This window comes from Artemia sp. Qi Xiang Cuo, chromosome 9 (genome assembly GCF_049724085.1).
Source record: "Artemia sp. Qi Xiang Cuo chromosome 9, ASM4972408v1, whole genome shotgun sequence".
In the NCBI taxonomy this organism is placed as follows: Eukaryota; Metazoa; Arthropoda; class Branchiopoda; order Anostraca; family Artemiidae; genus Artemia; species Artemia sp. Qi Xiang Cuo.
The window spans coordinates 7,377,483-7,402,429 of record NC_142802.1 but is presented as its reverse complement, the minus strand read 5'-3'; the positions used below and the strand labels follow the sequence as shown (position 1 = coordinate 7,402,429).

The 24,947-nt window shown below is 33.7% G+C and overlaps 1 protein-coding gene across 3 annotated transcripts in view; it reads left to right on the top strand.

The window, feature by feature from the left end:
- Positions 1–24,947, top strand: part of LOC148948274 (uncharacterized) — a 77,600-nt gene that overhangs the window by 28,180 nt on the left and 24,473 nt on the right. For 2 of the 3 annotated variants that reach the window (XR_016142216.1, XM_089094253.1), the window contains exons 4-9: positions 465–607; positions 4,947–5,372; positions 10,829–11,158; positions 12,777–13,148; positions 16,514–16,941; positions 24,125–24,247. Coding sequence is in view for 2 of the 3 variants with exons in the window: in XM_089094253.1 (XP_088950379.1) it covers positions 465–607; positions 4,947–5,372; positions 10,829–11,158; positions 12,777–13,148; positions 16,514–16,941; positions 24,125–24,247 (1,822 nt within the window). In the remaining variant the exon portion in view is untranslated. The remainder of the gene's footprint in view (positions 1–464; positions 608–4,946; positions 5,373–10,828; positions 11,159–12,776; positions 13,149–16,513; positions 16,942–24,124; positions 24,248–24,947) is intronic. The other variant, XM_089094254.1, reaches the window with a different exon arrangement.

Genomic DNA, 24,947 nt, shown 5'->3' with positions numbered 1-24,947 from the left:
CGCCTAAACTTAATATTGAGTCTCAGAAGCCCCCTTGTGGATTTTTTTTCCTCCCACTGTGTAAATTTTTCAGTATTTGTTGCCCCTTAATTCAGCCTCTCATTAGATTTGGTTTCAGAGACAGTTAGTGATATCATCCATATTCGCTTGTAAGTTTCAGTGTAAGCAAACTGATAGAAATGAACTTATTCAGAATTTATTGCTACTTCTCCTATGTTTGCAAATTTGCTGTAGCATTATGCCACGCGAGTCATGATACTGCTAATCCCATCTAATCCCATCTCCTTCGCCTTGGCTACCTAGGAAATCCCTAAGTTATTAAGTAATTGTTGTGATTTTCCTCTATGGGCTAAATAATTCCACTAGTGCACAATATTTCTGCATGCCATGGACATGTTTGAGCAACGCAAGCCTCTCTTTTAGCTTTTAAAAATTCCAGTTTACATCTTATTCTTTAATTAAAGGTCTTCAAAAAAGAGAATGAAACGAAAGGAAATTAATCGCATCTCAAAGGACCTACTTGATGTTCTTCGTTCGTTCTGTTCCAACAGTCCATGTAGTGCACAGGAGGCAGTGCACTTGACGATGGTCTGTTGTTATTATCCTCGTAAGTTTATTTTCTATTATAATGTGATTGATGGGCAACTATCATTCATATTTTAATATCAAATTTTGTTGTTTCAGGGTAAATAAAAAAAAAATCTCGACAGGAGATGAGAAGTAGCAGAAATTGCAGTACGTTTTAAATAGCCAAAGAGCCTTTCGGATGATAGTCATAAAGACAGTAAAAATATGGTGTTTATCCGTTTTTGAGGACTGGGAATAACCCCTCCCGCCAAAAAACACAAAGCTATAGGTCACCTAAATTGCTCCACCCCAAATCCCGCTCACGTACAAATACAAAAAGATGATTTTTCTCAAATTTTTAACTCGATCTCTGAGTTGTGGTTTAAAACAGGATAAAATCATGTAATATTTGAAACATCAAACACAAAGTAAATAGTTCTCCTTATCCCTCCTCAACCCCACACGCACAAACATAAAAAAAGAAAAAATTACCCGAATTCTCAAAAATATCCCTCAGCTGTAGTGTAAAACAGGATTAACCCCCATGCAATAATAAAAAAATGATATACACTAATCGTCAAAGTACTCTCGAGTAATATTGGCTAGATCAAGAGAAATGAAAAGAGATGAAAGACAGGTAGATGATAAATATTCATCAACCCGTTGTCCAATGGATTACAACTTTTATGTATCTGCATTATAAATTTCTTATAAAAATTTATTAGCATTTATAAATTTCTAGGCTATTTAGGATAGACCGACAACAAAGAAAATGTTTTGTAATTTTTTGACAAATCATGGTAATAATAATAATAAAAACTTTCAAAATAAGTTCTTTGCTTTCATAGACTGCTTACTACGACTGCAAAGAGGAAAAGAGGTCAGGTGTTATATGACTAATGTGTGTGTGTAAATAAAGAATTGTGGTTAACCAAAAATATAGACTTTTTGCACGTCAACAATATCCACCTTGTGAGCTTCGATATATATTTGACTGCCCTTGTGAAGCTTCGATACATATTTGACTGCCCTTGTGAAACTTCGATACATATTTGAATGTTCATTTGAATGTCCTTGTAAAGCTTCGATACATATTTGACTGCCCTTGTTAAACTTTGATATATATTGGCATGAATTTACCGGTGCTTCTCATATTGATAGAGTTGACTATAGGAGACCAAAGGTATTTTCAGTGTCAAGCAACATGGTCTTTGCAATTTGGTTTTTATCCAAAGAATTATTTGTACCAAGCAAGAGCTACATCTTACTCAGGGGATCGCTCCATTATGAAGCAAAAACTGAATTAGTGGAAAAAACTGCTAAGAAAACAAATAAGTGTAATTTTTTAAGTGTATTTTTGAACCAGTGTTTTGTTCAGGGGTGGGGGCTAATTTTTTTCGGAAAGGGGGAGGGGGTAGACAAAAACTCACCAAAAATTTGTTCATATGCACTTTTAATACATTTTTGCCAGTCGGACAAAATTGCAGGGGGGAAGGTCATACCCTTACCCCTCCTCCTGATACGGCCTTGCACCTATGCCACAAATTCTTTTCTTTGTTAAGATGGCCATAGCGTAAGTCTTTACAATTATAGAAGAGTACTTGCCAAATCCACTGGCAATACAAGGGTGTTTCTTCATCAAAATATTCTCTGTATCACATATAAAATGGGGAGTTGACAGGATGTGACTGCTGAACATTTTTCTGATTGTGTTGCAAGTCTTTCTTAAGGGTCAGGCTTGTGCAAACCGATCGACATAATAATTATTTCACTATTATATACCAATTATGTCGTTATATTAAAACATATTTATCTGCAGAATATTTGTTGATGTTGCGTTCTTTAACCTTAATTAATGACGATTATTTGTGGTAACGAAATGTAAATAAGGAGTAACACTGGGCTGCAGTTAATATAGGAGGTGTTACCAGTATTGGATGGTAATATTGTGGAGTGCATGGTTACTGACACATACACTCCACTCCACGGAGTAAAACAATCTTTTTAAAATACGGCTTGTATGGTTATGTCCTTATAACCTACCGAATTGTTCCAGGAGGGAGGAAACATCTATTTGGAGAAAACGTCTTGAGGGAGAAAACTCCTTTAAACGCCTCTGCTCGTACGCCACGGCGTTTGGTGATAGACAGGGAGGGATCATGCTCAAACCACTTATGTAAAAAAAAATACTTTTAGTATTTTATGGCCACACGAAAATGATTGACTGTAAAACTCGTAAAAATAGAAAAACACAGAATTCACTGGGCCTCTGTGGGCGGTTCCTCTTTCAAGGCTCTCACCAATTATTATAATTTAGACCAAACATGGACATGTTAAAAATACTTTCGGAAATAAGTACATTGCTTTCATAGACTGCCTACTTAACACAAAAAAAAGGAAAGCAGGTCAGTTGTTACTTGACCAACCCGAATATGGCCTTCTATTAAAGTTTTTTTTACGCTTAAGTTTGGCCTTTTGTCTCAGTTCTTTAAGAAAGACTGCTCAAATATAAAGGTCGCTGAATTTGAGTGAAAAATGTTTTTAAAGAACTTTAAGTTTGTATAGAGAGCGAAGGTTGAAGAAGCTGTAGCCCCCTCATATACAGGGTATTTTCGGCTCGTTTAAAGTTTTAATGTTGCTCCTTACTTCTAGTTGAAAAAAAACTCATTTATTATTTAAAGAAAGTAAAGATCGACATTAAAACTTAAAATGAACGAAAATTATTATGTATATCAAGGGAACTGCACCTATTTCAAGCCCCTCCTTATTACGCTTAAGTTTGACTGTTTGCACTAATTCTGTAAGAACTACTGCTGAAACAAAAGGTCTTTTGAATTGGAATAATAAGTATTTTTAAAGCACTATAAAACTTTAGCGTAAAGAGTGGGGGGTAGAAGACGAGGCAGCCCCCTGAAATTCAGAATAATTTCTTTGTTTTAAATTTAAATATAGCTCATAGTTTCAACTGAGAAAAACTTGTTGTTTTTTTGTTTTGTTTTTTTATCCATAATCGAACCAAATACAGTTCGAATATTCCCTCATTACCACTGTCACAGAATATATCGGTAAAGCTTCTTGTCCTTTATTACTAATCTGCTCAATAGTTTAAATCAGCCCATCCATGCTTTCTATTTTCTTATTTTTCTACTTTATTTTTAGTTTTGGCTTTTTTGTTATTATTTAAATTGTTTTGTAGATCTTTTCATTTTTGAATTCGTTTTAAAATGTTTACTATTATTTTATTTTTTTTCACTTTTCTTGTTTTAATCAACTTACATGTGTTATCTAATAGACGTAAAAACATTTTTATGCTGCATAAACAAAATCTGATTTAAAATTTTTGAGACGTAATTCTCTCTCTCCCTCCTCCTATCTTTCTCTCCCCTCTTTCCCAAATCTCATCGTTTTAGTGGCCCAATGAAAATACCCCTTCTGAAACTATACATTTATTGGTATACTATCTGCACACAGAGTGTCAGTTAATTGATTCTCTCTGTAAGAGTTATTTGGTTTTTTTCCGTCACTGGAATATTTCTAAAAGTACACTGATGTGTGCAAAACTACGGTCATTTGGTTAATATATAATTAATATAATTAATATATTAATATATAATTCATATAATAATTAATATAATATATAAAATTATAATAAATATTAATTATATAATAATTAATATATAATTAATATAATTAATATATAATATATAATTTCAGTAACTTGAATTTTTTTGTAAGAAATTTGCTAAGTAACTTAACAAGTGATCCTTCTATAGGAACTAGTCGGTCGGAGCCCACCACGTTTTATTGATGTGTAAATTTGATTATAAGGCATGCTTTAATCCATACGTACTGTATCTTTATTTCTGTAAACGACAACCATATGAAGACCTCTTTAAGTTGATAAATAAATAAATTGTTTATGGATTATAAATTGATTCATCCCTCTAAAGCGTTATGTATATTAATCTGAGTACTAAAATCTTTGCTTTTATTTGCATATCTTGTTCATGTATAATGATAATCCATAACTCAACATTGTGCTTGCTTCGTGAGAACAATAAGGAAGACGGTGAAAAGGATACGTGGACAGAGGGTTTGATTGATTTTGAAGTATCTCTAATAGGGGATTAACCCGTTATACCAGTTCCCAATAAAACAACATTTTAATTTGAACCGACACAATTCCCAGAATATATGCATATGCTGTAAGCTTTTTCATTCTAGCTTCTGTTGTAAGCTTTTTCATTCTCCTCTATATCTTTTCCTGTAACTCTATCCCGGTTTTGCTATTCTCAAAGCCCATCCCTCTTCATGTATAATATCCATTTTATAATATCCATTTTATAGATATAATATATAATATAATATCCATTTTATAGATGCTCCTCCTGATTACCATCCTCCTGGGTTTCGTCAATCTCGGAGAAATGAGTATAAATATCTCAGAGAAACAAAACAGCGTGAAGCCACTATCGCAGATATAAAAACGTCGTGGCACTCATTCGGTGTAGGCAGACCACTTGAAAACGAGTCCAATTCTTCGAATGTTCATGAAGATGATCTTGAGAATATTTTTCAGCCTAATATGGAAAGTAATGAGAGCGACGTAAATTTTGATTTGAGAAGCTTGACCAGGTCACCAAAACAGAATTTAACCCTCGGGTTTGAAAATCTGTTGCTGCTCCGATGCAATCCTGGTTCTACACAACCAGCAATAGACGGTTGCGATGGTGGTTATGCTGGACCAGATCAGGCTCAAGTACATAATAGCTACCCAAAAAAAGATGTTTACGGTAGTCAAAAAGGTAATTTTTTAGAAGTAATAGGCTATTTTATGTCCTTCAAAATTTTATAATATCATCTAAGATCGTAGACAATTTTACCAAGAACTTTTTGATTCTTACCAATAAAAAGAAAAGCTTCTTATCAATGTTTTACGATGAACAAGTACGTAAAACATTAACAACAATGCAACAATTGATAGCGACGAAGAATTTGAAGGTCAGCAGTCCCACTCTTATGTGTGGCACTATCCATTCTTAAGTTTGACTTGTTATAAAACTGTATTGCTGCTTGTTTTAGGATTTAATTTTGGTCGGTTACTTTTCTTGAAAAAAATTGAGTACACAACTCAGCTTATATCTAAAAGTCCCAGCAGTCTAACTTTTTCCGTGAGAGGTGGATCCCTATTGGGTTGTGTTGGGATATTATATTTGGGAGAAAAAGTTTTAATTAACAAAAAAACACGTTTTAGAATAAAATAAATTTTTTATGAAACACTACATTTTTGACTGACTTCGCTACCTCATACCCTGTGGTTTGTCTTTATTATTACAAGTAAGAAAAAGCCGTAGGCTTTTTCCTGTGTGTTATCAATATTATGGTTGCAGCAGTAGCTGCAATCTAGTAAAAGGCGAACCACAGCCCAAAGTAACCAAAAGCAGAAAAAAGCGTTTTGAAAAAAAACTGCCCAGTGAAAAAAAATTACCATCTGACACTGATTCAGGAATGGTAACTATTATTTCGGTTAATCTTAAAAGAAGAAGTTCATAAGGAAAAGAAATTTACAACAAAGAGGCCTGGGATTGTCATCATTCATCTGCAGAATGTGCCCAACCATCTTAAATAATTTCTGAGACCACACTGGCTAATCATGACAAAACCAAAAATCGCAAAGAAGGGAGAAACGAGGACCATAACAGCCAGTGAAGAACAGAAGAAATAGCTATGTAAATATTTCGGTTGGGACCTGTTTTTCACTGGCTGTTATTGTCCTCGTTTCTCCCTTCTTTGCGAGCCAGTCGTCTTAAACTTTTTCTCATTATAACCCTAGAAAGCGGGATTGAACCACACTTTTTGTACAGCTTACAGTTTGAAATACGATCAGTCAGCCGGGTACCCAGGACAATCGTTGGCAGTTTCTACGGAAAACATCTAGAAAATATTCCTCCGTTCTTAGAGTGCCCATGCTTCAAATACATACTTGACCACTGTCATCACTATTGCTTCTAATGTTCTAACCTTGGTTTGCATACTTATATTCCTATTCTTACAACATTTTCAACTGTAAAAAAACACCCTGGACCTGGACTATTATACTTTTAAGATCTTCACTGCACCCGCCGTTTTTACTAATATTACTACCTAGATAAGTGAAGCTATCCACTTGATCAATCTTTCCGTTACCCTACGTCACCTTTTCATCTTCACTTCTTCATAGCCTTAGTGACTTAGTCTTGTTAATATTAATTTTCAAACCTATTCTAGCACCCTGAACTCACAAAACCTCTAAAAGTCCATTCACTTTGCTCACACTTTCATCTAGGATGCTTAAATCATTAGCATAAACTAAGTCTGGGAAAGTTTTACTTCCCTATTTGATTCCGTGTTCTCCTATTGTCTTTCCTGTGCTCCTTAAGACAAGTACATCAAAATGAGCCAAGTAAATGGGGATAGAACACAACCCTGCTTAAATCCTGATTTAATGTGAAACCAGCTGATAACCTCATTTCCTGCCTTAACCGCATTAGTCTTATTCTTGTACATAGCACTAATTACTTTAGTGTATTTGTGTGGTATATCATATAAGGATATAACGTTTGCTAAAGCTCTTGCGTTAGTTGAATGAAACGCTTGCTCATAATCTATAAAACTGAGGACTAAAGATGTTTGATGACTCAGGCATTTCTCAATTATTAATCTAAGAGTGAAAATTTGGCCGACAGATCTTCTACCCTTCCTTATACCGAACTGTTTTTTACTTAAAACTTATCTACAACGTCTTTAAATCTAAAAACTATCATCATACTAAGTAATTTGCTATCTACGGAAACCAGGCTAATACCTCTGTAATTGCCACACTCACTCTTATCACCTTTATTATACAGGGATTTGATTATGGTTTTCCTAAAAGCGCCAAGTTTTTCCCTTTTTTCAAAAATCGTATTCATAATCTTCAGTAACTTATTTCCAACCTAATAACCTATATGTTTAAGAAACTCATTTACGACACTAACAATCCTGGAACCTCATTGTTTTTAATCATTTTTGTGCTGTCACTAATTCTTCCTCACAAAATAAATCTTCCTTCACATCCAAGATGTTGTAAGCTTTTTCATTCTCCTCTATATCTTTTCCTGTAACTCTATCCCGGTTTTGCTTATTGTCAAAGCCCATCCCTCTCTACCAATCTCAAGGCACTGCACAGGAATGGGTGATTGATTCTTATTGTTGGTTTATGTGCAAGTTGCTATTGATAACTAATCCCTGCACTATTTTAGTCCACACAAGACCAGGCTCACACGGTTGAATTTTTTTTCTGAGGGGGGCTGTAGATTTGGACGAACGAGTGAAAATCGTTACGGATACAGAAAGAAACATATTTGGAAAATTGGTTAATCACTAAGATTGTTGAGAATTTTTTCTTGAGGAGAAAAGGCTGCTGATATAATTAATATGTTGTACCTATTATTTTTGTCTTAAATGTCAATGTTTTGGTATAAAAGCATCTCAAACTGATGGGTATTTTGTGGTATACAAAATACACATCAAAATACCAAGGGTATTTTGTATGGGTGTTTTTGTCTTCAGAGTTAAAAAAGATAGTAATTATCTGGCACGTTCCAGAAAACAGGGTCTTACATGGGTACAGTTATTAGGGTATTTTATTTAATTAAATCTTCTCTGTATTTTCTAGCATCTTTGGTTATCCACAATTACCCCTAAAAATGGCGTTCCCATAAGAATTTACTCAGGGAGAGGCTTGAAATGCCCAGATATTTTCAGGGTCTAATTATTTAACCGTTCCAGAGATTGTGAATCTGCTGATGATTTTAATTTTGAGGCAACATTCCATACCCACCTTGTTTGGTTGGGAACATGAATGCAATCTTGTATTTTACAATCGGAATCTCCCCGCAAGAAAATATTCCTTCAAAAGAAGGGACTTGGGGGGGGGATAAGTGTAAAACTGGGAGGTTTTGTACAAAAGTTAGTAACAATTTTTTGCTGAATTGTTCAGAATTATTGGTCAATAGACTGACATTTTGTTAACGGCAGAGAATGGCTAGAAGCGGCACCCTGCCTAATATAAACAAGGCCAAATATATGAATGAGCAGTCCTTGAATATCCAACAACTACTTGTTTGATGCAATCCCCCACTGGCGAAAACATCTCTGATCGTTTTCTCCAGAAAAAAAAAAACACAACTAATATCGGAGTTTGTGAAAGGGTAGAACTTGTGTCTTTTATATTATAAAACAAATTGAATTTTAGTATTTCATTTCGATGAAGATCAGACCCTTATTCTCGATACATTGCCAAAGATTGTCCTTTTTGGCCGACGGTCTAGGGCTAAACGGAAACCAGGTTGTCCGCGGTTGGTGTGGGAGGATGTCGTAAAGAAAGATTTAAGGGAAATGCGAACTTCCTGGCAGGGTGCAAAGAGGGGGGCTTTGAATAGATTGGGATGTAGGAGTGTGCGTAGCTGTGTTGGCCTCAGGTGGCCCGGTGCTGTGGTGAGTTGTTAACAGTTGTAGTAGTATTAGTTATGCACCATGCCGAAAAATCATGCACACTTTCCTGTGCAAATAACTTTTGATATTTAAATTCAGACTTCATTTCCATATTTTGTTTTACTCTCAAAATTCACATTTTAAATTGTTCGATCATGTTTTTACCTTTTTCTTTCTTGTTCCAATCTCCGTTATGCACAGAGCCTATTGATCATATCTTGTGACAGCGGGATAGAAAGAGGTGTCTGAATAAGGAGGTGACAAACAAGAAGAGGTGTCTTGTGAATTGTTTAAAACCCCCTCCCTTAAGTGTTCATAGCTTTGAAATAATATGGAGAGTAGTAATTTTGAACGTTGAAAAAAGCTTGATTAAATGATTCCCTTTGGAGAAATGCTCTGATTCTTCTGCTTTAAATATCACATGTTTGTCTTTTTAGTCCTTTCTGATATAATACGCATTAACAATATCAAAAGTATTCTATGTTCCCCCTTACCCCCTCCCCTAGAAATACCCCTCTTTGTCCTCGTCTTGACCATCAGACATTCGAGTTTTTTTTAACCTATAATGATCATATTAAGTTAAATTTGCTGGAATCGATTCAAATTGAGTAACTTGAATCTCAGCAATGGCATATTAAAACCAGCCCATAGATATCAACAATTCTATTGTTTAACGTACACAGGGGAAAGGTCCTGGGTTCCTAAGCCCTATAACGTCGGGAGGAAATTTTTTTAATTTTGTTTTAATTATTCAATTTTAGGAATTCCTTCCCCAGCTCTAAAATGGATGGACATGTAAATTTTAAATAAGTTAAAAATTAAAAGCAAAAAAAACAACTTATGAACTCCCACCTAATCTCTCCAATAATAAAAAAAAACATTAAAAAAGACACCTAAGTACGATTTGATATATAAATTTCAATATTATTGAAAATTCGTCAAAAAACTTAGCGTAAGGTTTTGATATTTTTTCCGCTATTTAACATTATTTTTCTAGCCTTTTCTAACGGTAGCGTTTGATTAAAAATGGGAAAATAAGAAATCAATACGTTTCATCCCAACAGTGTGAGGTATGTCAATAAAACAAAGGTTAGTTGACCATTCAGATGAGATAGATTTATGAGAGATAAACATATGTTTTTTTCATGTCTCGTTCTAGACCACAGGAAATCGGTAAAACGCACTTTTCTAAAAAAGGTCGAGTGTGATTTTTCCTTTTAATTCCTTTTTACCATCGCTTAAACAACAACTCTTGAATTGTTGTCCATTTGCGTAGTTAATTTGACTTGCAATATTTTTTGTCTTAGACAGCTGCTAGCCTGTTTTTAACAAACCAAATTCCAATTACCCAAAAACCATGGTTTGCAAACCTTAAATAAGCTTTTTTGCAGCTCGTGCCCAAATATTATATGTTTAAAACACACAACACACAAGGCATCGACACACAACACACAAGAAAAATCATCTAAACATAAAAACAAAATAAAAATGTATTAAAATGCGCTATAACCAGATAAAACAGGACGTATCCTTGGGATCAAAGCTTCTGAAGAATTAGGTGGGCCACACCCATGCAGAAAAACTCCTCATACTTACTGGGAATACTTAAACTAATGAAACTATGACGCCTCAGGATTTGCATCGTCCAGTTGCTCGGGGCTGTATATATCCCAAGTATTATTTTCTTAAAGTACTAAAAGCCAGTAAAATGACAAAACAAGAACAAATAACGCACCTTCATTTACAGCTATATCAAGTGATTCTGATTCTCCCGTTTTGTCGCTTATCCAAAGACTGGAGAAAGATATAAACAGAAGAAGGAATATCACTCAGGGGAGTTCTGTCCCAGCATCATACTTTGGTAGAAAGAGATTACGAAGTAGTTTCACCGACATATGTTCTATTTCTTCTAATGATTTGGAAAGTAATTTACTACCCTCTATGAAAACTCAAAAAAGTGATTTTAAGTCGCTTGCTCCACAGCGCTTTAATGCTGTCAATCCTGTGTTTGATATGAAGCACAGCTATCCAGAAAACCGAAATTCAACAGCCGTATTATCATCTCAAGTTTCTTCAGGTAATATTAAACTTTTTGAACTTATTGAATCTAGCCAGTTTCCTTGGATATCACTGTGTGCTATTCTTTTTTAGGAATAAGCATTCTTTTTTAACAGAGATACTTGTTTGTCGAACAAGTATCGAACGGAACAAGTGTCGAACGGTTTCTGTGCACATTGTTTTTGTTTAGTCCAAATCTCCTCAGTATTTTGTCCACACGAGACCAAGTTTGTATGATTTAATGTTGTTGTTTTTTTGGGGGGTGGGCATTTTAGAATAAACGAATTAAAACTGCTGTAGAAGCAGAAAGAAAAAGCTTGGAAATATTTAGTTAACAACAAAAATCTGATTAGTTTTTTGTTTCTGTAGGAGAGAGGGCCTTGAGCTCGTATCCCCTCTTTTTGTGTGGAAACAATATAAAAAACAACTTGAGTATAAAAATATGTATATATACTATGAAATTTTTAATATTGTTCTTTATCATTTAGAAAAAGAAAATAACGTTGAGGTAATGTAATTTCTCAGCTTTTCAAAATCATTTTTCTAGCTTTTCTAACGATAAGGTCAGATTAAGAATGGAAAAATAAAAGAAATCTACACCTTGAATCCCAACTGTGATTTGCGTTCCTACCTTTTCCATCAATCAATCCGACCTGTTTTTTTTGTTTTTTTATGCTTATGATTCAATTTGTAAACTTCCAAATAAAGTTTAATGAGGAAAATAATAATATAATAATAATAATAATAAATAACAAAAATAATAATAATAATAATTAAGAGAATTACTGCGCGAACAGTTTCCATCTACCATTATTCACTAATCACAACAGCCTAATCACATAGCTTTCTTAAAAAACACTTCATTTTAATCTCGGATTGAATGCCAAGTAGTGAATGACGCATTTAGGAAACTGATGAAAAGTTCACTTCGCTGACCACGGTCCGCTTGTGGCGCTGTGATGTGTCCCATACCTGCATGACTGTATATAAACATCGGCTGTAAATTTAATGGTTTTTGATCCCTCTTTTGGTTGTTAATTTACCAACGCATGAATTGCGATGCGTTTTGTAGTTAATTGGACTTAAAAAATGATTTTGGTTTTCGGCAGCTGTTAGTCTGTTTTGAACAAACCAAATTCCAGTTGCCTAAATAGCGTGGTTTGGAAGCTTTGAAGAAACTTTCTCGCAACTAGTTTCCAATTAGTATAGAGTACCATGTTTTAAAAACAAGTGACACACGGCCAAGGCTTACAATGCATGGTATGAACTTTAATACTAGCAAACAAAGTTTTCAGACAAGAAGCAATGCTCTGACTAGAAACATATGGGGAAATCATCTTAACGTAAGAAAATGTAGTGGAATAGGCTACGGCCAGATTAATAAAAGATAAAAAAGGGCAAATCAAAACAGGACACATCCCTGGGATCAAAGTTTTTGAGCAATTAAGTGGGGTATACTTGGGCTAAAAGTCTCCCCATATTTATCAACATTACTAATACTAATGAAGTAATGATCCCTCAGGATTTATGTCGTCCAGTTTCTCCGAGCTGTATATATCCTAAGTATTATCTTCCTAAAGTGCTGGAATCCTGCATAATTGAAAAAAAAGGAGTAGATAACTCACCTTTATTTACAGCTGCATCCAGTGATCCTGGTTCTCTCATTTTGTCGCTGATCCAAAGACTTGAGACAGATATGAACAGAAAAAGGGATATGACTCAGGGGACTTCTGTCCCAGCATCATACTTTGGTAAAAAGAGATCACAAAATAATTTCACTGACGGATGTTCTATTTCTTCTTATGTGTATGATTTTCATGATGAAATGGCTCTGCCAAATTCTAAATCACCAGATTTGGAAAGCAATTTACTACCCTCTATGAAAACTCAAAAAAGTGATATCGAGTCGTTTGCTCCGCAGAGGTTTAGTGCTGTCAATCCTGTGTTTGAAATGAAGAATCCAGAAACACCAAATTCAACGGCCGTATTATCATTCCAAGCCTCTTCAGGTAATGGTTACATTTTTTGCGACTTATTAAATCTAGCCAGTTGAGTTAAATCCTTGGCTACCGTCGCATGATACTCTTTTTAGCACTGCACAGCGATTTTTTTAAAGCTATTATTGTTTCTTCATCTCCAGCATTGAGAATTTTTTTTATTATAACGTCTAAATTTGTGCTTTTGTGAAAGATACGACTAATATCGATAGAATAGTGTCCAAAGTCGTACTCCAAGTAATTGACAGTCAAAGTCCCGTGTCTTAGTAATTGAGAAATTTCGTCAAAGTGAGTCATCTATTTATTTTCTGGCCATAGTTTTTTACGATAACCCTTAAATAAGGTGTACACAAGAAAAAATTCTGGGGAGGGGATCAAATTGCCCAGAGACATATTGGGCTAGAATATATACTGGTTCTAGTTTTCTAGCTGATCAAGGTACTGGGATTATTTTGATGTTCATTTTTAGACAACATTCCCTGACCACCCTGTGTAGTTGGGTATAGGAATGTAATCTACTATTTTCCAAAATCTGTGTCACTATGTGCTAATTCACATAGTATAGATAATTTGAAAGGAATCTTTGAGTCCCCTACCTCTTCCTCTCCAGTAAAAGCCTCAGCCACTTCTTGACTTTTTGTCGTAGAGTGTTCCACTTGTTGTAAGCGCTTTAATCGAAGCGTAATATATTACCCTCCTTCAACGTTAAAACTAATTTTATATTTTGATTTTGTAACCCTGTCTTTGATGTCTAAGCTATAGAAGAAATGGTAAGGATTTATAAATAATTTCTTATACCACACAGCTTTTACATTTACAAAAAATTAAACAATAAAAACGGGTTTTAATTTCTATAAAGCAGTGAATACAAACACTTAATTAAAAAAAAATACTCCGAATATTTCGGTCTCATCACAGTATTTTATTTGATCAAACAAAAATAGTAAATACGTCTGTAGGACCTTTACAAAGCTTCAGGGAAATTATAGAAATAAAAAATATAATATATGGGGTCATTAATATCAATAGAGATGAAGGGGATTTTAGGATAAATTCGATTTATAATAGTTTAATTAAAAAGCAGGTAAAATTTTCAACCAGTACTGATTTTAATAATAGTTCTGATACGAAAGATGACCTTGCGGACAAAGGTCAGACTGGGTTAAATGCTGGGAAGGTAAACGAACTGCAGCTAAGCTTGCAAGCAAATGAATCTGTTCAATTTATAATTCAAACATTGGGTGATGAACTTGTGAGATCTAATTAGGGGTTAGCCGACCTTTATTGTTTTAGTTTAAGTACAAATATATTTTAATTTTTTGATAAATTTCCATTTATATTCTGTGAGAAGGCGTGTTCCAATCAATATAAACATTCGATTTTGTTTATACGCCAGTGAATGGAAGAGTTTGTTTAATATATGAGTTTTTTTTCCTATTTATTTATATTTTTTCTTTTGTTTGTTTAGTATGTTTTTATGTTGATGTAAGTTAAGGTTTTTTAAAAAAGAACTTTTTTTTGTTTCATTTTTCGTTGAGAAAGGCTCCCGGATGTGGGGCCGAAATATTCGGAGTAATTTTTTTTTTTAATTAAGTGTTTGTATTCACTGCTTTATAGAAATTAAAACCCGTTTTTCTTGTTTAATTTTTTGTAAGGATTTATAATTGCTGTTCTCCTCTAATTTCTTCTAAAATTATTGTCCTTTTCAATTTTCTTTCTTTTTTATAACAGTTCGTGGTAACGAACGTGGTAAGGAGCGATCAGGCCCAATAGTAATCAAAAATCTTAAAAAAAAAGTAGAGTTTTGAACAGTAGATACATCAAAAGAATTGGACACTCATCAAAAGTTACGAACCTAAGGAAATTTGCCTGATTTTCGAAAAAGGGCAGAAACAACCCCGGAAAGCAAAGGATCCCTATAGAAATCGCATCATTAGATTTAACATGTCAGAGAACCGGAGTGTAGGGGTCTCGAGCTCCTATCTATAAAAATGTGAAATTTGTATATTTTTTTTGCCGGAAGAAGTATCATGGATACGTGTCTGTTGGTGGTTTTTTTTTTTTTTTTTTTTTTTTTTTTTTTTTTTTTTACCCAGGGGTGATCATTTCGAACCAATGGTCCTAGAATATCAGAAAATGGCTCAAGAATATCAAGAAAAGAAATCGCATCATTAGATTTAACATGTCAGAGAACCGGAGTGTAGGGGTCTCGAGCTCCTATCTATAAAAATGTGAAATTTGGATATTTTTTTTTGCCGGAAGAAGTATCATGGATACGTGTCTATTGGTGTTTTTTTTTTTTTTACCCAGGGGTGACCCTTTCGAAGCAATGGTCCTAGAATATCAGAAAAGGGCTTCTTTGAACGGAAATTACAGTTCTAGTACCCTTTTTTAAGTGACCCAAAAGATTGAAGGGCCGTCCCCCCTCCTTTTTCCAAAATACATCTGATTAAAATTTGAGATAACAGTTTGATTCCGCCTAGTTGAGACGTCCAATAACAATTCTTTTTAGGATAAAATGACCTCCCATATTTCCTGGGGAAAGGACTGTAAGTTATGCAATTTCCCCATCGTTCACATATAGCAGCCTAAGAGTTATAGGGAAATATTCAGATTTTTTTTGCAGGTGAAATATTGTGTGGGGGGTAGATTTTACACGGGGAAAATTTTTTTATGGAGATGAATGTTTCTGGGTGGAATTTCCCAGGGGACAATTCACAGAGAGGGAGGGAGGGGGATTTCCTGTCAGGATTTTAAAAAGTTCAGGAATTACAAAAAAAATTAGTTTGTTCAGCTATAAGCGAGGACAAAACATTACAACTTAAAACGAACAGAAATTATTCCGTATGTGAGGAAGGGGTTGCCCCTTCCTTAATCCTTACTCTTTGCGCCAAAATTTGACTTTTTGCCACATTACTGTAAAGTAAAAGTGCTCAACATATGGGCCGTTGAATTTGAATAAGAACCAATTTTAAAGATCTTTAAGACTTTAGCGTAAAGAGCGAGGGTTGAGGAAGGTGCAGCCCCCTCTCATACATAGGATAATTTCTGTTCTTTTTAACTTTTATTGGTGCTCCGTACTTTTAGTAAAAAAAAACTTTAAATAGTTCGATCAAACATTTTATTTGGTAAAATTTTTCTGATAAGTTTTCAAACGTTGTCAAATAAGATTTTTTGTTTATACCGCACTCAGTTCCATAATTAAGTTGTTTTCAGCTAAAATTGTAAGTTCTGTAAGAATGTCTACCACAGACTATTAGTCATCAGTCTGTGATCAATCGAAAATGCTGTATGGCAGTACGGCAATATGATATTATATTCAACCGCTTTTGACAAGTTCAAGTTCAAGTTCAAGTTGAAATTCTTTTTTATTTAAGTACCAAATGGCCCTCTTGAAGCTGAAATTGCTGACCGAAACGATCTGTTTGCTGCTGTTCCTTCAAATGAACCTCATGATCCTGAAACTGCTGACCGAAAGAATCTTTTTGCTGCTGTTTCTTCAAATGAACATCATGATCCTGATACTGCTGACCGAAACGATTTTTTTGCTGCTGTTTCTTCAAATGATCCTCATAAACCTGAAACTGCTGACCGAAACGATTTTTTTGCTGCTGTTTCTTCAAATGACCCTCATGAACCTGAAACTACTGACCAAAAGGATATTTTTGCTGCTGTTCCTTCAAGTGCAGCCCTGGGACAAGTTCTATTTGACGATGGCACAATGTTCATCAAGTGTCTATGTGAATCTAAGTTTGTTGCAGAGGCTCTTGTTCAATGCGGTTTTTGCGAGACATTACAGCATCTGGTAATCCCTTACTGATTCCTTTTTGTTTATTGCCTCGAGTTTAAACTTTTGCATCATGATATTTGTTGCATCCTTTGTGTTCGATTTTGGTTGCGTCAAAAATGCACGCTGAGAAAACACATTGACTAGCGATGTGACTATATAAGAGAATTCAGTAATTGCTTCATTATTACTGCTGTATATTTCAAGAATTAAGAATATATTTTAGCATTAATTTTAATCGAAAAGATCTAAATTTTAAAAAAAATATTTCTGACTCCCGAAGCCTCTCGGGGAAGGGGTCAAAATGATTGAGAAATGTTCATTTCAAACAGTTCATGGTCACAAGCAGTGACCCGTGCCTTTGCAAAATTTTATACCAAATAATGCATCAATAGAATCTTCTTTTCATAGTGGTTCTAAATAAATGAAATTCATTAAATTCAGAATCACCATACAAGCTAACTAATCTGAGAAGCTAACATCCACCACATCAAAATTATGAATTAGAGCTACCCTTTGAGAATGTTCTAAGCAAGCTTAAAAAATGTAAAACTTTTCCAGAAACTTCTTTCGCAAATTTTCACGGCATGTAATCAATATTTTTGCCTAGAACTAGAGCGCTAAATCGAAAATCAGCTGACATGATTTTATACGACTGTGCCTATTAAAAACAATATATTCAGACGAGTATGGGGTCCAGCATTTTGTCCTGGAAAAAATTTGTCTGAAAAATCCCCCATGGAACCTCCTCCCCCCTCGATATTTCCCTTCCCCCTGCACAAATTCTCCCCAATTGTATACTTGAACAACCAAAAGAAAATTACAACAAATAAAAAGATCGAATAAAAGTTTATAATTATACATCAGCTGCTGAATTTTAATTCAGTAGTAGCTATTTGTTATAACTATAACTAACTGTAACAGGTATAACTACTAGGCTATTTGTCTCACCATAAATCAATGATTCACAAAGGATTGCTAATATTAGTTTCTGAATTAACCTTAAGGAAGGAATAATTTATTGATTGTATAAGATTCATGGTTTTCTCCTGTTCTTGGTATCAGTTTGTATATTTCCCTCAAAATCGAGAAGAATATAAAATACAAGGACCGTATCCTGGATTTTTTTTTTCACGGGGGAGGGTACCCAAAAAACTTTAAAAATTTGGTTATGTGCATTTTTTCAAGTTTTTACGAGTCGGACAAATATTTCGTGAGGGGGTTCAAACCTCTTTATCGTAAAATACATGAATGAAATCGCGAAAATACTGTGAGAAATCATGTGATTATATAAGAGAATTCAATATATTGGACCATGTAGGAAATATAACTTCTAGGCTATTTGTCTTATCATAAGTTAATTATTCCTAAAGAATTGCTATTATTCGTTTCTGGATGAAATTTAAGAAAAAAATAATTTATTTATTGCATAAGGTTCGTGATTTTTTCCTGTTTTTCGGTTTAAGTTTATTTGTCTACTTCCGTCAAAATCGAGATGTATATAAAATAAATAAATAAAATTGCAAAAATACTTAAACAAATAGAACATCTACTTAGATGAAGAACTTAACATAGGCGCTATAGCATATAAGTACTAAAATACTAAGAGTTCCCATTAAAATTAGAAATCATTGCCAAAATTTTATATTACTAAAAAAAGTAAAAGTCTCAAAATATTTTTCTTTTTGGATCTGCATTTAGCATGTGAATGTTCATTAATAAATTAAAAAGAGAAAAAGTAAAACTTTAGTTTCTAGCTTTCAGTTCAAACAGTCAAATGAAATCTTACTTAAACCAGAAGTTATAAATCAGCTAGAAATGTGAGAGTAAGACTTTAGTTGAAAACAGGAATTACTTAGGCTATAAGTATTTGCATAAATATGTGTATTTGGACAAGCCAACGTAAGAAAAAGTAATGATCAAAAAATCGCAATTTAAGTTTTTAGATTTTCTACAAATGACTTTAAGCATTTATTTATATATCTCGATGTATAATTTACGGATTTTATTTTGATATTTCAAAGCAATAGTTGATGCAAAGGAATATGCCCGACTGTGAACTAAAAAGCCATTACGTTATTGACGAGAACTATATTTGATACTACCTTTTATTGTAATTGATATTCATGCTCAGAGGCAGGGTTAGGGGCGAGCGTCACTCCACCTGCTTCAAGTCTTGCCAAAAATTGGATGCTGTATCATTCTATATACCTAATTTTGATAACAGTTAATACATCCAAAGAACTAAGTTTTATGCTGATTTCAAATATATAAAATTGATTAATTATGTTCCTCACACAAACTAGGGGCCTGAAAAAATAGTGTGATTTTTGAAGGGGATGGGCGCCCCCACAAAGTCAACCGATCTTAATAAAAACCATATCTTTAGATTTAGCATATCAAAAAACACTACGGTAGAGGTTTCAAGCTCCTATGTACGAAAATTTTGAATTTTGCATTTTTTTTTCCAGGGATGATTGGAAAAATTGGATGCTGCTGATTTCAAATATATAAAATTTATTAATTACAATGTCCTTCACACAAGCTAGGAGCCTGAAAAAATCGCGTGATTTTTGAAGGGGGGACACCCCCAAAAAGTCAACCGATCATAATAAAAACCATATCATTAGATTTAGCATATCAACAAACACTACGGTAGAGGTTTCAAGCTCCTATGCACGAAAATTTGGAATTTTGCTTTTTTTTTCCAGGGATGATTGGAAAAATTGGATGCTGTATTATTCTATATATCGAATTTTCATAACAGTTAATTCATCCAACGAATTGAACTTTTATGATGATTTAAAATATATAAAATTCATTAATTATAATGTCCCTTGCTACAAGCTAGGAGCCTGAAAAAAATTGTGTGACTTTTGAAAAGGGGGGGGGACATCCCCCAAAAAGTCAACCGATCTTAATAAAAACCATATCATTAGATTTAGCATATCAAAAAACACTACGGTAGAGGTTTCAAGCTCCTATGCACGAAAATTTTGAATTTTGCTTTTTTTTCCAGGGATGATTGGAAAAATTGGATGCTGTATTATTCTATATATCTAATTTTCATAACAGTTAATTCATCCAACGAATTGAACTTTTATGCTGATTTAAAATATATAAAATTCATTAATTATAATGTCCCTTGCTACAAGCTAGGAGCCTGAAAAAAATTGTGTGACTTTTGAAATGGGGGGGGGGGGGGACAACCCCCAAAAATTCAACCGATATTAATAAAAACCATAACATTAGATTTAGCATATAAAAAAACACTACGGTATAGGTTTCAAGCTCCTATGCACGAAAATTTGGAATTTTGCTTTTTTTCCAGTGGTGTTTGGAAAAATTGGATGCTGTATTATTCTATATATCTAATTTTCATAACAGTTAATGCATCCAACGAATTGAACTTTTATGCTGATTTAAAATATATAAAATTCATTAATTATAATGTCCCTTGCTACAAGCTAGGAGCCTGAAAAAATTTGTGTGACTTTTGAAAAGGGGGGGGGACATCCCCCAAAAAGTCAACCGATCTTAATAAAAACCATATCATTAGATTTAGCATATCAAAAAACACTACGGTAGAGGTTTCAAGCTCCTATGCACGAAAATTTGGAATTTTGCTTTTTTTCCAGGGATGATTGGAAAAATTGGATGCTGTATTATTCTATATATCTAATTTTCATAACAGTTAATTCATCCAACGAATTGAACTTTTATGCTGATTTAAAATATATAAAATTCATTAATTATAATGTCCCTTGCTACAAGCTAGGAGCCTGAAAAAAATTGTGTGACTTTTGAAAAGGGGGGGGGGGACATCCCCCAAAAAGTCAACCGATCTTAATAAAAACCATATCATTAGATTTATCATATAAAAAAACACTACGGTAGAGGTTTCAAGCTTCTATGCACGAAAATTTGGAATTTTGCTTTTTTTCCAGTGGTGATTGGAAAAATTGGATGCTGTATTATTCTATATATCTAATTTTCATAACAGTTAATGCATCCAACGAATTGAACTTTCATGCTGATTTCAAATATATAAAATTTATTAATTGTGATTTCCCTCGCCACAAGCTAGGAGCCTAAAAAAAATTGTGTGACTTTTGAAAGGGGGGGGGGGGCACCCCCAAAAAGTCAACCTTAGTCAATCTTAATAAAACTATATAATTAGATATAGCATATCAAAAAACAAACACTGCGACAGATGTTTCAAACTCCTATGTACAAAAATTGGAGATTTTGCATTTTTTTTTTGCCAAAAGAAAGATCATGGATATGTGTTTCTTTGTTCTTTTTTCTCCAGGAGTGATTGTCTGCGGTTAGAAGACAAGCGACAACAAAAATCCCTATATAGAAGCCTGCCGTACAAACGCCTGCCGTAATATTTGGTATTAGTAAATTCCAAAATGATAATATAATTTTGTATTTAATAAACTCCGGTGCATATATTCCGGTTTTGTACAGAAGACAATTCCGGTGCATATTAAAGGAATTATTTTCTTCCTAGTTTAGATTAGGAAAATGAGCTCCCTCTCTTAAAACAAATGACTATGCTTTGTAACTAGATGAATGGTCAAGCAAACTTTATTTCTTTTTACAAAAGGACACGCCTCGAAACTTTATTTAGATTTTTTTGGTTAAGAATTCTTACTAAAGGTGGAGGGAAATCTTGAAATAAGCTACTATTGCCGAAGCTAACCTAAAGGATAAATAAACTAGGCAGGTGCCAATCGTGCAGAAATAAAGATTTTGATCAAGAAAAGCAGTTTTATTGTACCATTGATTTATTACTATTTTCTTCTCATTGTAGTTCTGTTTTTTTTTTTTTTTTGGCAAAAAAGAGTTGGTTTAGTAATAGCCATAAATTTAAACTAAAAAAAGGAATATCTTGTTTGATCATTAAATTATTCCTTTCTTCTAACAATTCGGAACATAAATGTAGGCAGGGACTTCTAGAATGAGGAGTGAAGTAAAAGAAAAAAAGATTCGAGGGATCAACTGAAAATTATTGGTGGACCAGTGTACCCCCCCCCCCTACCCCATCCCCTATTAATCATAGAAGTCTTCGTAATTCCGGACCCTGAAGAAAATTTCTATATGTTTGTCTGTTTAAGGTGGAAAACCCTTAATAGTATACTATTTTACTTACTCATTCTGGTTACTTTTAAATAAGTAAAAAAGGAAGGAAATAGAATGAAAAAAATATGCAAAACGAGAGAAGATAACTTGGAAAATTGTGAAGACAGTGAAGTAACACAGTTGTTAAGTCTATGCGGATATTTCGGCTGTATATTCAAAAGCCGTTATTGGTGAAATACAATATAAAACAAACAGGAAAAAAACAAACTTACTCAAAAAATCACATCGATAAAACCAATTTTGAACTAAAATCCTAAAATAAATTTTTAAGCAGTCTAAGCTCCCTCACTTTACAGAGGTTCAGCTAAGACATACAAAACAAAAGAGTTGTTCATTCAAACTACCTGGATTGATTAAAAACTGGAACAATTCTTTATTGCAATATTTTCCCTTTGTGCTACTTGTATTTCTTTTGGGAGTGCGTTCGTCTTTATTCGCCTTACTCCTGTGTTATTTACCTTCTTCACAAATTTCTTCGATATCTTCTCTCGTTGCGTTCGTCATTATCTATGATAAAAACAATGCTAAACTGAAAATTGAATCTTGTATTTCTTCTGGGAGCGGGTTCATTTTTATTGGCGATACTTCTGTGTTATTTACTGCCTTCACAAACTTCTTCATTATCTTCTCTGGTTTTGTACGATGGAAAGACAGTTTTGCCTTCGTCATTATCTATGATAAAAACAGTGCTAAACTGAAAATTGAATCTTGTATTTCTTCTGGGAGCGGGTTCATTTTTATTGGCTATACTTTTGTGTTATTTACTGTCTTCACAAACTTCTTCATTATCTTCTCTCGTTTTGTATGATGGAAAGACAGCGTTGCCTTCGTCATTATTTATGATAAGAAATACTGCTTGACTGAAAATTAAAATTAAGCTGAAAGTACACCATACCCTATTGTTTTTTTTCTTCGAAAAAAAGGCCAAAAGTGTTAATTTTTTTAAGCCAAAGATTATTCTTGAACTGACCATTGACTGGATTATCGATAAGACCTGGATTATCAAACCTGTTTCATAAGAAAAAAATCGTTGTGATAGAAATTGTTTTAAAGGCACTCACAAGAAGCAAATGCCAAAAAGTGACCTTACCTTTTGCTGAGGGTTAATGTCTTGTGATACATAATGTCTGTGTGTCTCGTCATACACCTTATTTCCAGTGCGCCAAGACCAAAATCGTGAGCATTAAATTATATCAATTAGTTAAATATAAATATATACCATATCAAAATAAAGTGCCTATCACTGCTGCCCAGAAAACATTGCTTTTAAGGGGATAAAAAAAAAAAAAAAAAAAAAAGAGAAAGTAATAAGGACCAATAATTATATACTGTACAATCCAGTATACAATAAATGTCTAAGAGTGAATTTTTTATGCTGAGGTCGTCGATTTGATATGAATCTTAAATATTGAGTGATTGAAAAATAACTGACTTTAGAGGTATAGCGGAGAATCACCTACCCTGCGATAGTACTGCAGATTGCTGTTCTGCTTGGCAATCCGTAACCCATGGAGCAATCTCCGCTGCCGAAAGTTTGCCGAAAGCTGTTGGTTTCGATTTACTTTTTAAATTAATTAATTTTCGCTATCTTTTACCTTCTTATTTTTTGATCTTTCATCTTTAAAGCAAAATTATGTGGTAGTCATACATGTATTACAACATGCAGTTAAGGTTGTGTCCTAGCTTCTGATTTCCATTTATTTTTTAAATTAACTTAGCTTAATTAATTTAGCTAAATTAATTAATTATCGCTATCTTTTACCATTTTATTTTTTGATCTTCCTTCTTTTTGGCAAAAGTGTGCGGTAATCATAAACTATGAGGTTAAGGTTGTGTGCTAGCCACTGGTTTCCATTTTATTAATTAATTTAGCTTCATTAATTAACCCAAAATAATTAATTTTCGCTATCTTTTAGCTTTTCATTTTTTGATCTTCCTTCTTTTCGGGAAAAGTATATGATAGTCATACATATATTCCAACATGAAGTTAAGCTTATGTTCTAGCCATTGGTTTTTCTTTGTTTTTTTAAATTAATTTTTATTTATTTTCTAGATTTGTTACAATAGAATCCAATTTGATCAAGTTTCTAGATACCATATTTGTATTGAGTGTTCCAAAACTCATGGATTTTATACTGCTGTGGACCTAAAGGATTTAACAGATAAACAAAGACGGGTGAGACCATTCATTGTAAAAAAAAGTTTTGAATCACTTCCTTTGATTAGCGCTCCAAAGAGCTTTCCAAATGGCTTCAAATCATGTCCTTTTTTGCCTTTGTTTAGCGGTCCAAAGGGCTAGTGCCACATGCTACGAACAATTTTTAAAAACCAGTATTTTATTTCGCCTTGCGGCACTTTTTTCCCGACAACATTTTGAGTTTCATAATGGAAGTAGCAATCCTGTAGATAATTGGAGGGTACTCATATCTTACCAACAAAGTGTTTGGTTAAAGTAAATTCCCTTGGTGGCTTTCAACATACTTCTTTTTCTTTCTTCAAAATTCCTTACACGAGCTTTCAACAAAAACACTTACTCTAACTGTAAAAAACCACATTTGAAAATGAATACGAATAGCTGTTTAGAGCTATTTATTTTGGTTCTCTGTCCTTTTATGAAGAATGAAAAGCACTGCTAAATACCAATTGTTTTCAGTAAAGTGCAAAAGGTTTTGAAAGTTCCAATAGCCTAGAATAATAGCCTTTAGAAGCTACAGCTTTTAGAATGCTTAGGGGGCAAGATTAGCCATGCTATCTTTTCTGAGAATGTTTTGTACGGTCGCTCTTTCCATAATAATTAATTATATGTAAAAGAAAAAAAAACCATAGGGGCCATATCGTTCTTCAACAAAGGGAAAATCCTTCTGCTTTTTATTAGA